Source organism: Sinohyriopsis cumingii, chromosome 8 (assembly GCF_028554795.1).
Source record: "Sinohyriopsis cumingii isolate HCF-2022 chromosome 8, ASM2855479v2, whole genome shotgun sequence".
Lineage (NCBI taxonomy): Eukaryota > Metazoa > Mollusca > Bivalvia > Unionida > Unionidae > Sinohyriopsis > Sinohyriopsis cumingii.
In genome coordinates this window covers 82,344,013-82,361,278 of record NC_142968.1, presented here as the reverse complement: position 1 = coordinate 82,361,278, position 17,266 = coordinate 82,344,013, and the positions used below count along the sequence as shown (strand labels likewise).

General features: G+C 33.0%; 1 protein-coding gene across 14 annotated transcripts in view; it reads right to left on the bottom strand.

Annotated features, from left to right (window-relative positions):
* The window catches only part of LOC149794001 (inositol hexakisphosphate and diphosphoinositol-pentakisphosphate kinase 2-like), a 234,543-nt gene that overhangs the window by 145,248 nt on the left and 72,029 nt on the right, over positions 1-17,266 (bottom strand). For 12 of the 14 annotated variants that reach the window (XR_016422917.1, XM_089967926.1, XM_089967930.1 and 9 more), the window contains exon 14: positions 13,278-13,307. The exons of 1 other annotated variant lie outside the window; for it this stretch is intronic. Coding sequence is in view for 12 of the 13 variants with exons in the window: in XM_089967926.1 (XP_089824052.1) it covers positions 13,278-13,307 (30 nt within the window). In the remaining variant the exon portion in view is untranslated. Of the gene's footprint in view, positions 1-9,195; positions 9,226-13,277; positions 13,308-17,266 lie in introns of all 14 variants that reach the window. One more of the 14 variants, XM_089967927.1, reaches the window with a different exon arrangement.

The following is a 17,266-nucleotide window of genomic DNA, read 5'->3' as shown; positions in this document are numbered from 1 at the left end:
GATAAGGTCCTTACAAATAACATACAAGTGGCAAGTCATATACTCTCTTCTTTAGCTGGTGATAAGAATGGCAAAATAAAATATAGTTTTACATCCTGAATTTCCTCAAAATGTATTTTCTTAATTCTGCAAATCCAAATTACATGAGCCATGTCACAGGTTTTCAATCTGGATTACACATTTCGAAACTTTGCTGTAATTTCGATGATAAGTGCAACTGCATCCTCCTTACTGCACTCAAAATGAAATAAGTATTAAATTCCATAGCGTCTTTTTGATAATTGCAAATGAAAGACTTCATATTTTTCCCACATTATGATTTCAAACATTCAATGACAGAAACACATCTGCAGATGTAAACACGCTTCTCCCATGCCGCTTCAATCCAATGTATTTCATGTATAATTTGCACAGATGAATCAGTCCAAAATCACAAACTTTCATCGAATCAAAACAAAATACCAAAATATATTCATTCCAGATCAAATGGAAAAGTTGTTGCAATGTGCATTCAGTCACAATATGACTGCAAATTTAAATTTTAACTAGAGACGCCATTTTTTTTAAAAGTTATATCGAGCGCACGACTAAGTTCATATTTATCTGGGCAATGTTATGTGCACATTAATAATGATGCTATTGTGCAATGACAAATCTGCGCTTGTGTATTTAATTTGGAATATGGCATTCATCCATTTATGTTGTTTCTTGTAGTGTATTTTGTTTACATAATTAAACCTTAGGTAGAATTAAAAAAATGAGCATATAATAAAAAGGTTACTGCATTTGTATGGGAAAATATGAACTCGTTTTGGCAGAAGTATATACTGCAGTATTCCATCCCAAAACTCATTCATATTTTCCCATACAAATGCAGTAACCTATAATTATTAGCCACTAAAGCTGAGGTTCCACATAAAACATATGGTGTCCATTCTTTTCATTTCTACATCCATCCACATGTACGATATACAATTAACCCATTGAGGGTAACTTATTATAATATACAACATATAGTCATTAATATGGACAGCTGACCAATGAACAAACATTTATTCCTACATCGGACAGCACTAGTCACATGAGGCCATCTGATATTACCACTTATTCAGCAGCAGCTGCAAATAGCAAGATGTCAAAGTTGCCACTGTGATAACAAGATTTTCAGAACAGTCATTGTGGTGGCCATATTGGGTGACCAAACGAAAATATTTTCATCGACAACCAACTAGATATTATACACATTCTTGAAAACCAGTAGCAATAATAATATTTTCATACTGAATGTCCAAGCAGCACCATTATTATTTAGGACAAACCAGACACCATAAAAAACCTGCAGTGAAAAAAATACCCACGTCCATATGATGACCATGTGGTGACCATACCTAGAAGCATGAGCAGGCTATTTTCATTAAAGACCAACTAGACTATGAGCTACAACACATAGACAGCAATAATTCCAACACAAATTACATGAACAAAGTGGCTTGTCAACATGCATATCTTCACACCAATCCATACAAAAATGCAGGACTAGATGCACTCATGAGATCATGCTTGACAATGCTAAGACAAGAGGGTAATAACTCTAGGAAAAATTGCATGAGCAAAGTGATTTGTCGATATGCACATATTCTGGTTATGAAGTTTCATGGCAATTTTGAAAAAAAATACTGTTGGACAATTGTACTTATGAGATAGTAACATGCATTTGAAGAGATCTGAAAGCCCTCCATTTCAGATTGCTGTCAATTAGGTCATTTCAGTTGAACAGGCTTTTTAAACAAAGCTGAAATGCCAAAATGATTTGTAAAATCAATGCAAAGAATCCAACATTCAAGTTGTTTTTCTTTTGAGAACATGGAGAATAATGAGCAATGTCTATTAATGTTAACTATCCTGTCCATCTGGGAAAGAATGTAAATTAAGAATTTATTTTATCAAGGTTACAGCCTTTAACAAAACTGGTTTGCTGTTCCATGACCTTTTCTTGGAGATAACTGACTAACTGCATGAAGGAACAGCTTGCTTCTTAACACATTAACTCCTAGCGACGACTTTACGGGGCAGGAGGTAGTAGCCTATTGCTGAGCTCTGTAGCGTCATGGTCATGCATGATACACTAAAGTGGGTGGTATTATAGAAAGGTAGACAGATGTAGCTCTACAATGATACCAAATAATCTGGAATATCTAGTTGTACTACAAAATACAGATATAAAAACCTCATTTTTTGGACCCGACTTTTTTTTTACCCCAAATTCGCCCGTGGTCGGAATCCGATTTTGTGTCCGGATTTTAGACTTTTTGGTCTCAGATATAAGGCAAACCAGTATGAACTGCAAACAGACAGATGAGCCATTGCAAAAAGCAGAATAAGATGGGCATTTGGAATAAAGAGTGGTCTCCATACAAAAATAATGGCTCCATTTAGCACAAAAAAAGAAAAGCAAACCTTCTGCATTTTTATTTCATAATAACTGAAATTTTGTAAGCTGAACCAATGCATAAATTTAATGGATAAAATTAAAATTACATATTAATTACCATTATCTGGTGATAGATGTTCTAAAACAGACTAAGTTAGGATGAAATATTTGCTTATCTGACATTAATTTTATGATACTGTTTAACCTTTCCAGCTTACAATTTGTATGGTAACTATATCAAATGAATCACATAAAATAAGCAGTGAAACAGGTGACCTGTGACATAACATCAAGGTGAAACAATTATGCAATATCAAACAAAACTGTAACACCTTGAGTCCAGTAATCACAATTTTGTGACCAAATGATTCCATTCAACTATGAGACAATTTGTGTACAAAGATAAATAAAAATGAAAACAGGCCAACCACAGCGGTCATGATTTCTTTAATTTTGTAAAAGATAAAAATAATATTTAACTCTTGCTTTTTACTGCATCTGTACAAGCTTTAACACTGTATACAGTAGCAGCAATTAAGATCTTAAGTCCAAACCGAATTGGCATATGAAGTGGTCTGACAATATCACTTTCCATGCAAAGGTAAGAAAGAAATCTAGTGAAAATAGAAATTAGTGGCTGTATGATTCTGTGATGCAAATTTAAGATAAGAACAAATAGTGTGTACAAATTTATATTTATGTGTATCAATTTTGTAAGGTTTGTGAAAAATAACATTTTAACTGTCACCATATATACTCACTTAGAAGTCAAATCCAAATGCAAGCTGGACAAACCCAGATCTGCTATTGCATAATGTGGAGCAGACCAGGCATAAACCTTGATCTCACAGCACATCATGGAATAGCAGGTCAGCACTGTTTTCAATTGGACTGGGCTTATTAACAAATATATACTATAGTTGAATTTGCGGTATATGAAAGTGTTCAAAAGTTTTCACATAAGAATGAGTGTATTGGTTTTTAAATCTGTAGCAAACAAAAAAATATATGGAAAATGGTATCACAAAACAAACAGTGAATTTGTAGTAGTGTTGCAAAACAAAGTGCTAAATAATGTACATATACATGTATCATGCAAACGGCTTTTATTCCACTGGGAAATACCCTGGTTTAGATTAATAATTTGGACAAATTAATAAAATAGGTAGTGGGTTGATAATATACATAAAGATGGATTATTCTTTCTTTAAGAAAATCATATATTTGACAGGCAATAAATTCTACCTGTGCTTATCAGAATTTGACCAAAATAATTTTTCTTCACAAAAAGAAACTCATGCAAACTGGCAGAACATACAAGATACCATCATGATGGGCTTTCTGTCTACTGGAAACTGCTGTATTGAACTGTACTGTTTAGGCAGAAAAATCTTTAGATGAAAAATGCCCTTTTCATTTAATTACACAGAGATGTCACAGGTGAAAACCAATTATTATGATTTAAAGTTTTACATAATACAGTACCATGCTTATTGTTTTATACTAGAGTTTAAGTATATAAAAATAATACATGGCTAAATACTTTGAAACTTAAACTCTGATCTATAAAATCACTGGCACAATTTTATAGCATGAAATATCTCCCATTTTAAAGCATGTGTCCTTGAAAGTTAGACAAGGCAGAAGCCTGCATCAATGTTATCTTCTGATGATTTCCTGGCTTGATAATCAAATCAAATTGTAAAAATAATAGGTAATAAGAAAATTATGCCTGTACAACAAAAAATGTGCAGGGGGGTTAGGTAATAAATGCAGGCAATAAAATATGTGCTTCATTGGCACAGTTACCATCTTAAATTGATGAATATTAAATGAGAAATACACCTGTAGTGAAAACAGAGAAGGCATATATAATAGTTTACTTTATTTAGAGAACCACAAATGGGTACATATACGTGAATACTGTTTATATATACATGTCTAATGTATAGCATGAATAAAGTATCAACACCGTGTACTCACCCGCAAATCTCATCACTGTTATGTGTTTAGGCTTGAATAAACAGTAACACAGATAGAGTGAAAACAACTAAGCTTTTTAAAATTTAACAAATAATTTATTTCCCTGGAAAAATTCTGTAAAAATGAAAAAAGGAGAAGAACTTGGTTTCAAGAATCAAATCCAAAAATAATCTAAGAATAATCCAAATTAAATTGCAAAAGTCCTAGTAATAAATGTTCTAATAATTTCAAGTTCAAATCCTGATGGAAAATAATGACACTCTGGTGTTGGAAATCCAAATTAAATTTGTAAGCAATGTCTTTCCAACATTTCTGTGTGAGTTCTCCTCAAAATATTTCCAGAGAAAAAAGAATTAATCCTTTTGAAATCCAACAGATCTGAAGAAAATTATAACTCAAAATCTGGCTACAACAAAATAACTTGACATCAGTGTAAAAAAGCCCAAAACTAAGAAATCTCTTTCTATGCATCTCTATTAAAACTAACAAATGTGCAGTAATGGAAAACCAGAATTGCAAAATCGAACGGGGGGATCACGTGATCGTGTTTATGTCACATCCACTAAAAATGACCCTGATGAAAACCAATCATTTTAAAATAAAATAGAACTTGTTTACGAAGGTTGCTACAAATTCTGAAACAAGGTCAGGAATTAGATCAATACCTGATGTTTACAAAAGAATGATTCAGGTCAACTGATTTTCTGGAAAAATATCATCTCCAGTGAATAAATTTACATTATAATAGCATATAATAGAATTAAAAAATTTAAACTGACAATTAAATTTTAAAAAAATAAGAATTTAATCAAATATACGTAACACCATATACAATGAATCCACAAGTGATTCCATTGAAAATATGCACACACACAGATTTTAAATATTCAATAATTTTGTCACAGGTCATATTGGTCTGAATTCATTAGAAATACAATAGCACAATCACATAACGAATGATAAAGCAAAAATGAAACTTTCACTGCACAGTTAACGTGTTCCAGTCACGTTGGAAAATGCAAAAATCCATCAGATTCCATTACTTTTATTCAAGTTTGGTACTCACTTTCTTTGAAGAATAGTTATTTCCTGTCACTGAAGATTGTAATCAGCTTTTTTTTAATGAAGGGTGCATGCCTTTTAGAAGTCACTGCTAAAGGACATCTTTGGAGAACCAAACAAATGCCCATTTCTTATTATGGCGGCAACATCGAATAATTGTATTGCATGATTGTGACGGGTTTTCAGTTGATCACCGTTACCAAAAATGTCAACAACAAAAAAAGCAAATATCTCACAACATACAGTACTCATGCTAGATGTCATGATAAGTGGATTATGATATAACAATGCACTGTTTAGATGGTTTAACAACATGGACAAAGAATTTGTTTATGCAAAAATAGATCAATTTCAGCGCATTTTATATCCAGTTTGCAGCTTCCTTTCATGGGGCGTCTGGATTTCTTGGCTCCAAACCAATGGCTGTACATAAAAGTTTAAAGAGCCAACAATGTCACACACAAAAAAAATTGCCAGATGATATATTTTGCTTCAAAAAAGGGAAAAAAATTCAAATTTGCAACATTGGCAAAGCCCTATGCGATTCCAGAAAAAAGTTGTACATGTCACTTTTTGTACTTTTATGAAGAAAAATAATATTTTTGTGTACGAGAAAAATACATTAAAAATTTCAGAAGCCACGCCAAGATCATCTTATATTATTCAACATGATCTCTTTGCCAAAATGACTTCTTTTTAAAGTACGAGAAAAATACATGTATATGAAAGTCTGGGAGTCACATCACGTGTTTTATCCAAATCTGTGTTATAATGGAGCATGCTATAGTGGGGTCACATTGTATTAGGACATGAATAAGAATACACACCCAAAAATTGGGATAGACCTGAAAACAAACTTTTTCAGCATCCAGTAATGAAATATTTCCTATAATTTCGATTAAATAATATTTGGTACTAAATATCAACTTTGCATACATTTCCTCATAGAAAATATTTTGATGCTGGATGCAAACATTTTATTGGCATCAAAAAGATGTCTCATCAGCAAAAGTCCAGAACCCAATATATTTCCTGGGTGAACATTATCATAATTCTGACTCATCCATGCTTCCTCTCTTGTTTATGAAATTGAAACCAAGATGGTTTGCAGATGGAAAAAAGCTGACTTATGTCACTTCTTTGTTTTTATTTCTGCACAAAAACTGACACTGAGCTATCTGTTTCAAATGTGGTGATTCAAATTGGCAGGCCAATGTCTTGGAATCATGAAACTAATTTTCATTTAATTGGAAGTGTACAAGATTTTGACAAGGTCAGTACTTATTGATAGCCATTTACATGTATATATTCATACTAAAGTGATGAAAAGTATTTGAGAACATGCTTTTCTGACAAGCCCAGGCTGGGAAACCCTAATTCATTAAACTTAGCAGGACTTCCATTTATATCAGGTACAAGTGTTACTGGTTACTCACATTTCAAATATAGTAAAGTATTTATAAGTGAATGCATATAAAATCCAAACCATTCATCTTGTTACTTATTAAGTGACCTAAAAATGTATTAAGTGAATGGCTCACATTTCCTTTGCATGTTAAGAACGCTTCATTTATAACTGAATACTTATTTACAGTCAATTTATACGCCTTTTATTAACTGATGAACAGAAGTGACTTATAAGCCAAGTACAAGTTATTTCCATAAGGAAGAGCAAACTTATGATAAAATAATGAAAACCTTGTGACTTATCAATACGGGAACTCTACTGCTGTACTGTAATATGTATTGTATATAGCATCTATCAATAACAAAAACTGGAGGGGGGTGCTTGTTATGTAAGTTACATTATAGGTAGATGGTGCCATTAGATATAATTTTGAAAGAGCATGTCCGAAGAAACATTAATTTCATGCCAAGTTCTATTAAAATTTGGCATTGTGGTATTTCACAAGTTGAAAATAGCAAATTTGGATGATGGACAATAAACACAGGACAATGCCATAAGCTCAAATGACCTTTGGCCAGGTAGCTAGAAAGTTACAGCAAGGCAAGCAACATTATAGAAAAGCCATCGTAATTGCAGCCAACTCTTTTAGTAAAGGGAGAAGAAGAAAAAAATCATCAATATCTTTTAGCAAGCATTCTAGCTGCGTCAAGGGTAAGTAATTCACATTACCAGAAAATAAATATGTAAATTTATATGATTTTTATGATCCACTCAACAAAGACCAAATATAGTTGACGAGTAAGTCTATAATATACACATAGTTGTATACTGAGTATGCAAGCATGCATATTCAGTATACAACTATGTGTATATTATAGAGTTTAGATGTATACTGAGCATGCATGCATGTATGTATGTATGTATGTATGTACAAAAGCTGAAAACAAAAGTGGTTCAATGTCTGGGCCCAGGTAATTTCTGATGTGGACCTGCCGATTTTTCCAACCAAAAACCATCATTAGCTAGTTTCTAATGATTTATGGCATAAAATCTTTCAATCTATACCACATGAAACAAATTTATGACTTAGACTAATAGTGTTCCAATAAATTTATTGCTGTTCGACTCCCAAATAAAAATAAAAATTATATCACAAGTCAAAAGGTATAGAACATTCTGAATCAATTCCAAATCTTGAATGAGCTGATGTACTAATAGTACTAAATGTAATGATGTGCTAGTAGCCCTGATATATCACAATGACATAATTCTGAATGTCTTTGAATGTGTCCTCAATAACCCCATATCAATATTTTAATTAAAAAGTTAATAAGCACTTTGCAATTTGCAATGAATAATTTAAAAAAGATTCCTCTCAAATTATAACTGAACATAAATAAACAGGATTCCACTCTTTTGTTTGGGAGCCCTGAGTAGCCGAGTGGTCTAAAGCGCTCTCCGTTACGGATCACTGCCATCTCACCTCTGTCTGCATGGGTTCGAGTCTCGGACTCGGCTAATGTGGGTATGTTTGAAAGCTTGCCAGTAGCTTCTCGTGGGTTGGTGGTTCTTTCTGGGGTTTTCCCAGGTTCTTCCTCCACCATTAATACTGGCCGCCATGCATAGCATATCGTGTGCTGAAAAATGGCGTTAAACCCTACAATAACAACAATAACTCTTTTGTTTACTAAAAGCACAGACACAATAAGATGACCAGGATGTGGGTCATGTTTCCATCAAAACCATAAGCAAGTTTGCTTCTAGACAATTCTAGGGTTACACCTTAAACTCATATTAGTAAGTAACTGATTTACAACTTATAAACATGTCAAAAGTCAGGTAGACATAAGATATTCCAAGGAAAAAACCAATGTCCTGAACACAAATCCAAGTAAACATGTGGTTTGCAAATGCTCATAATCATAAAGTATGATTTACAATCATGGACATAAGTTTAGTATGTAATTTGTTTACAAATGACCCTTAGGTTCTTACTATCTACAATAATGGACAAAAGTTGAACACACAATATCGATATATATAACACTAGACAGTTAATGGACAACAGACAGGACAATGCCATAAGCTCACAAAAAATGGATAGGTAATTAGAAAGGAAAAGCATGGCATGCAACATTAAAGAAAAGACTAATTGGAGTGAACTCATTAACTCTGTTAGTTAAGGGGAGAAAAACTCATCAATATCAATTTGCAAGCATTCCACCTGTGTCAAAGGTAAGTAATTAACTCTTTATCATTAACCAAAAATAAATATAATAATAATTTTAATTGATCTTCATGATTCACTCACCATGAGGCCAAATATAGCTGTCAGGGAAGTCTACAATATACATGTATACTGAGTATGTATGTATTCATGCATGCATATATGTATGTACGTATGTCATGGGGCTGAAAAAGCTGTGGTGCAATGAAATTTCTTACATGGACCTGCTGATTTTCTCAGCCATTTTGTGATGATTTGGCATAAAACCTTCTGATTTATACCAGATTAAAAACTGTTATGGCTTAGACTTTCTGAGCTCAAATAAACTGATTGCTCTTTCAAAGCAAATAACCTACCACAGATATATATTCACAAGAAAACTCACTCTAGTTTGAAGAGGTGCCACAAATAAGTCCAGGACTTGCCACTAACCAGTACTCACTGAATATTATCAAATGAGAAATACTTGGAAACTTAACTCAGTAATCCATAATGATTTCATTACTGGCACAGATTTTAAAGCATGAATATCTAAAATTTTCAAGCACGTGTCCTTGAAACTTAGACATGGCAGAAAGCCTGTATCCATGTTATCTTGTGATGATTTCCTGGCTTGATAATCAAATCAAAATGTAGAAGGCACATAGTTTATACCTGAATATTTGGATAGTTTACTGATTCTCGATCCATTAAACTATTTGTATGTCTTGTACTATTAACAAAATACAAGTATCTCCACAATAAAGTTCAGCAACTCAACACAGCCAGATGAAAAGCCATATTCTCTCTAGCAAGGGGACGGACCATCAGTAGTAACCCATGTACAAGTTCCTTTATGCAAACTTTTTCTGACTTTAAGTGACATGTGTCTGACTTGTAGTTTGCTAATGAGACAAGTGTATATATCAGAATAATGAAACTGAACACATTAATCTATGCTTCACCTTTTTTTTTCACTGACTTACGAATATTTATAGGTTGTATGACTTTAATAGTTGAGTGTAAGTTCGTGGTCACTGTCATTTTGCTTACTACAGTATCTGCCTGCCCATTTGACGTTTTCAACCCCCACACTTCCAAACCAATTTTCAAAATGAAAAACATCACATATATAAAAACTGGACAAAACTTTATAATTTCATTTGTCAATTTATAATTTCTGACTTGAAAGTCACCAAGAGGTCTCTAACATTATCATTTTATTCATCTCTCAAACCAAACTCAAGTTACTTTATTAACACAGCAGCCATACTTGCATGGGGGAGTCCATTATATCAGACTAATTAAAGGAATGATGTAGTTCATGGTCTTCAATAAGTTCTGAATAATTCCATACATTTCTGCAAGTTCTGGAGTTACATCACATTCACATACATAAGAGTTACACCATATGCCCTGTTTATTTTGTGAAATATTACACGATGTAAATATTGAATGCAAACAACATAGCTATTACCCTCTATGTATGTATAGTCCAAAGTCTCAAACCTTCACTTAAAATAAATTTTACCAGGCTGGTTGTCTAAAATGAAAACGTTTTAGATTAAAACACAATCAAGATGATGTAGAACTCCGGTGGTCTAGTGGTTAGATTGTCCGCCTTGGATGCGGGAGGTTGTGGGTTCGATCCCTGGCCAAGTCATACCAAAGACTTACAAATGGTTCTAACAGCTTCCTCACTTTGGCGCCCAGCATTATGAGGTTAGTGTCAGGGCTGGTCGTCCTGGTGTCAGAACAATGTGACTGGGTGGGACACCATACTACATGTCTGCAGCATAATGCCCCATTGCTTGACGTCACTATAAACTGTCACACTGCAGACATCATAGCGATATGACTGAAAACTTGTTAAAGCTACGTTAAAAATCCAAAACACACACACACATAAACAAGATGACAATATTAGAAACCCCTGCAAAAATTAGGTTAGATTTAAAAATTAATGAAATGATTCAGTTTTGTGAATTATTTTTATACCTCTGATGCCTTTCCTTTAAAAATCACCAGTGGGGTAAAAGCTGCAGTGGGGGTTGGGGGAATGTGACAGTCAAATACTACAACAGTTTACTGCAAAACTGTCTCAAGCCGGTTTACTGCCAAATATAATAAATCAAGCAAATTGTGTATCAATTTCAATGACTGCTGTATTAAAATAGACATTTTTGTCATGTTTTTATTTTAAATGATTTATGAATAAAGAAAAACAAGCAATGAAATAGAATTTCCAGCTTGGCTGGACCATTTGTATAATCATTCCTATACAGAAAAAGTGTGTGTAAATAATAGGACATAAGTGAGAGTACAGACCCAAACAATGGGACAGACCTGAAAACAAACCTTTTCAGCATGCAGCAATGAAATATTTTCTATAATTTAAATTAAAACATCTAAACATTATATTATACATATCTTAATGAAATTATAGAAAATACTTTACTCTGGATTCAAAGGTTTATTGGCATCAAAAAGATGTCTCATCAGGAAAAAATCCAGAACCCGATAGATTTCCTGGGTGAACATTATTCGTAATTTAGGCACATCCATGCCTCCTCTCTTGTTTATGAAATTTAAATCAAGGTGGTTTGCAGATGGAAATAAGCTGACCTGAGTTCTTTAGAAGTTTTGATATGTTCACTTTTTTGCTTCTCAGCATCAAGAGATAGAAACAAGTATCACACAATTCACATGTTGACCACTGATTTTTTGAGAGACATTCATTTACAAGCCAAGTAGAATGGCTATTGAATAATGAAAAGAAACTACACTGCTGATCACAAACTGAAACCTGATTTCAAATTCAGGGGTTTCTGATGATGACAGATTCTACTCAAAGCATATCTTTAAATGAAAATTGTATTTATTACATTCGGAATAAAATATTTGTATGGTTGTCACAATTGTTTTCAATTTTACTAAAAATCTGATATTGAGCTAGCTGTTTCAAATATGGGTATTCAAAGTGGCAGGCTAATTTGATGGAATCATGACTCTGATTTTCATTTAAATGGAAGAGAATGAGATTCTGACAAGGTCAGAACTTATTGATAGCCATTTACATATACGTATTGATACTAAATTCATTAATTGTATTTGAGAACATGATTTCTTGACAACACCAGAGTCAGAAACCCAAATTCATTAAGCTTAGCTGGAGTTCATTAATATCAAGTATAAGTGTAGCTGGTAAATGGATCACATTTCACTAACAAGTGAAGTATTTAGAAGTAATTGCTTTATTTGCATATAGAATCATAACTACAGGTACTCATCTTGTCACTTATAATTTAACTAATAGTGTACTAAGTTAGTCACTCATCTTTCACTTGCAAATATACTTCATGTATAAGTGAATACATAATTACAGTCAATTTATACGTCCTTGATGAATAGAAGTGACTTATAAGCCAAGTACAAGTTATTTCCATGAGGAAGGGCATACTCATGATAAAAGAATGAAAAACATGTGACTTATCAATATGGATACTCTACTGCAACAGAGTTACAAAATCTAACTAACACTATAATATGTATCTAATGTACACATCACCTATCCATCAAACTTGGGGGAAAAACCTGCGAACAGAGTAGGACCATGTAACTTGAAACCTAGTTAAATTTCTTCTTGAAATGTTTTCCACATGGTTATTATGGAAGTTACAACAAAGTCAGGGGAGTGCCAATATACATTATTTTGATAAATCATGTCCTATGAAACATTAATTTAAAGTTCTATTAAAATTGGCGGAGTCATTCTAAACAAGAATTTGAAAATGTCTTCCATATGTTTCTGCTGGACACTACACACAATTACTAAGGGAGCCCTAATAAAGATTCCTGCAGCATTTAATTCAATTGGTCCAATTACCATTCACAAGTCGAAATTAGCAAATTTTGGACAGATAGATGATGGACAATAAACTCAGGACAATGTAAAAGCTCACATGGCCTTTGGACAGGTAGCGAGAAAGGTAAAGCAAAGCAAGCAATGATACAGATCAGCCATTTGAATTGCAGCCAGCTCTTTAACTCTGTTAGTAAAGAGGGGAAAAACTCGTTATAAATAAGCATTAGCAAGCATTCCAGCATGTCAAGGATAAGAAATTCACTTTTTGATGACCAAAACATAAATATATAAAAATCTTAATGGTGTTTATTGATTCACTCACCATAAGGCCAAATATAGTTGTCGGGAAAGTCTACAACATAGATGTACATTGAATATATATATAAATATATATATATATATATATATATATATATATATATATATATATATATATATATATATATATATATATATATATATATATATATACACACACACACACACACACAAACACACATACATATACATAAGGTATGAACAAAAGCTGAAAATAGCAGTGGTCCATGGTCTGGGACAAGGTAATTTCTGATGCTGACCTGCTGATTTTTCCAGTCTGAAGACCATCGCCAGCCAGTTTATGGTGATTTCTGGCATAACATCATTCAATATATACCAGATTACAAATCTGTATGGATTAGACTTTCAGAGTTCCAATAAATTTATTGCTATCTGACAGCATATAGACTGCCAACGATAAATATTTTCAAGAGAACTCACTTTAGTTTGCAGAGCTGAAACAAAATAAGTGCAAGACTTGCCACTAACCAGTACCCACTGTCCTGGCCTAATTTTCAGCCCCTCAATGTACAAGGTTGAATGGCACATAAGCAAAATCCTGGCTGTACACTGATAATTAAAAATTAAGTTAAAACAATGTAAAGATAAAAAAATTTACATCTTAAGAAAGATGAACCCAAGAAAACTTAAACATTAGTTCTAGAAAGACCAAATATAAAATCTAAAGATGTTAAAATGCCAATGAAAAATGAAGGTACAAAATACAAAGTTTCAAAACATTTTTAAAGCTTTTTTTAAACAAAAAAATCAAAGATTTTCTTTGACGCAACACCATTAGAAAGCTTTGCAATAAATTTCACATAAAAAATACTGTCTTGCTGGGTGGAAGTCAAAAGTTTTTAAATAAGAATGCATGTCAACAGACACTAGCAATGAGTAGGCAGGGTTCACCTTCAGGAGATAAGCATGTGAGGCACAATACCATCATATGAAATAATTCAACATATGACTCGCGCAAATGTATCCTCAAATAATAAGAAACTGCACTCAGCTGTAAACAAAATGGACCAATATCTGCCTGTGGAATTCCGTACAGTAAAGTCTTTATTCTGTGCTACACATCCTAACAGTGTTGAATTTGATCTGACAGCATATTGTCTACATTCTTTGCTTCAATTCTAACATTCCTGATGCTATCAAAACATTAAGCCTGTGATGCTCCTCCTTAAATTTTGGTCATCAATACCGTCTTCTGTCATGCCAAGATTCTTAACCCAACTTTTAAACTTTTTTTTTTGCATAATAAACAATTTATTAACTTTATTTCCATGCAAATCAATAGGTCGCAAATAGCGGCATTTTCTGATTTGTTACCTTTTCTTTCCCGATATATCACGAAAAGGACCCATGCCACAAAGTTTCTTTGGCAACATTTATCATCTTACCATTATGTTCTGCCTATTGGGAATGCACATTCAATAAAATACTGTGTGCAACTGTTTCAACTGTGCCAAAATGCTGTTTGTGATTTTGATATTCTTGAATTAAAAACAGCACTATTCTGAAATTTATTTTTCAAACATGATACAGTTGTGAATGGCAATAAAAGACAAGATAAATGTCTGTCTAACTGAATAATATTCAGAGCACTGATGTGCCACAGACTTTGAAGAATTATATTTATCTCTGTCACATTTCAAATTCTGGTCTTGGTTGGCCAAGTAGTCTCAGTGTTTGATTTACAGAGCACTGACATGTCACCTCTGTCCACATGGGTTCAAGTCTTGGTTCTGTTAACATGAGTATGTGAGAAAGCTTACCAGTAACTTCCCATGACTTAATTATTCATCCCTGGAATTTCCTTGGTTCTTCCTATTCCAAATATATAGGCCATCATGTATAACCTATCAGGTAATGAAAAATAGCTTTAAACCCACAAAGCCAATACAAACCAAACCAATCAAAATCTGGAAAAACCTATCTTGCTTGGTTCTTTTTAGTACAATCTTTCTTCAATGAAGACTCAACAATAATAATGAAACTATGCTAAAAACTCATGAAAACAAAGAAATGAAGAAAACCATAGTTTTGTTTTAAAAAAACGATTTTTAACATTTAAATGTTTTCCATCTCTGCAATTTAAAAAAAAAGAAGAATGTTACCAAACAGTGAAAAACTGTCTAAGATCAATATTTCAAATTTTATGTGTGTGTGTGTGTGAATTGGATTCTTAATGTAGCTTTAACAATTTTTCAGTTTTATTGTTAAGATGTCTGCAGAGTGGCAGTTTATAGTGACGTCTAGCACTGGTGCATCATGCCGCAGAAATGGAGCATGATGTCCCACCCAGTATCCCGACACCATGCCAACCAGTCCTAACTCTAACCTCCTAATGCTGAGTGCCTCTCAAAAGAGCTTCTTATTCTTAGCAGCCCCCCACAATGCGCCAATTTAAGCTGACGATAAAACATGGATTATTTCTGCTAATGTTACAAGACCATGAAATGTTTTAATAGCCTTCTTCATTACACTAAGCGCAAGCCATCCACAAAATTGGGTTCAGGTCAATAATGCAAAACTAATGCCACTATGGAGAAACAATTTTTCTTCTTTCAGTCTAAGTGACCATGATGTAAACATTTGTAAGTCAGTTGGATTCTTCCTTACCCCAAGTGCAAGCCATCCACAATGTTTGGTAATTAGAGATGATGGACAGCTCAATATTTTGTTAGGGACCCAATTTTCTTTTTTAACTATAAGCTTTAGAGCCCAAAATCAATATGGTTCTTCCTTACAACAAATGCAAACCATCCACAAATTTCAGTAACAGCAGATGTGGACAATTTGAGTTACTGTGCAGAAACCAAACTGGTAACTGATGGAATGAGACAGACATCACAGCAAAATAATTTATTGCAGGTGTATAAAAAAATTTAAAACAGAAATAAAAAAGGATGATAATAAATATGAACGAACATGGAGAAGAAAAAAAAAACACACAAGGAAAAAGTTTAAATTTCCTTATGATAAAACAGGGCAATAAAAATGGAAATGAACAATGTAAATGATTGAATCATACATGTATAACAGAATAAAAGTCTATGACAATCTACTTTTCTTTTTCCTGCTTGGCAAATCTTATTTAATTATCCTTTGTCCGGCAATACATTTTTTTAACTATATTAATTCGATCTATAATAAATAAAATTCCATACTAATATACCAGTAAGATCTTACTTAATAAACAAATCTACATTTGAGTGACATAAGACTGACTTACTGCTGAAACATATCCTTATGGAAAGATTTTTTTTATTGACTTTCTCCACTGTAAAAAAAATTCTTGATATGATTTCTTCTGGTCCATTATTTTTTTCCACTCCTACACTGAGCTGCAATGTATCAGTGATTTAAGATAATATCAATCCATCATTTTATGGATCCCAGAAACTTCTGAACTTTTTAAAACAAGAAATGTCTTCATGGAGTATAGATGCCCCACCAGTTCCTGAAATGACCTAAACACCAAGCTTAAGCTGTGACTGGCAGATTTATGGACATAGAGATGGACAAACAAAGGTAACTCTATATGACCCAGACCAAATTATGGTAAGGCATAAACAAAGGCACATTTTTTAGATCTAACCTCTTATCAATCAGTGATAAGCTGATTGGTAACTTTCAAATTAGATAAATGTCATGCAAATTTAATGATGATGGATTGAAAATGCTAGAAAATCTTGATTTATAAAGTTTACATGCATGCATATTGTAATTAGATGTTACCCTATCAAGATAAAAATTAAAGCTAATTGTTCTAATCTCTACCAGAACTACCACTAGTTGGACTAATTTCAAACTTTTATGTCAACCATAAAGCGAGAAGAAACACAACTGCTCAAGCATATATTTACCTTGGTGGAAAACTGTCAAGCATACAAGCAGTTAGCTCATGCTTAGGCAGAAAGGAAAACAAAGTTGCCTAAATTAGCATAATAGCTATACATTCATTTTTTAAATCCACAAATAAAA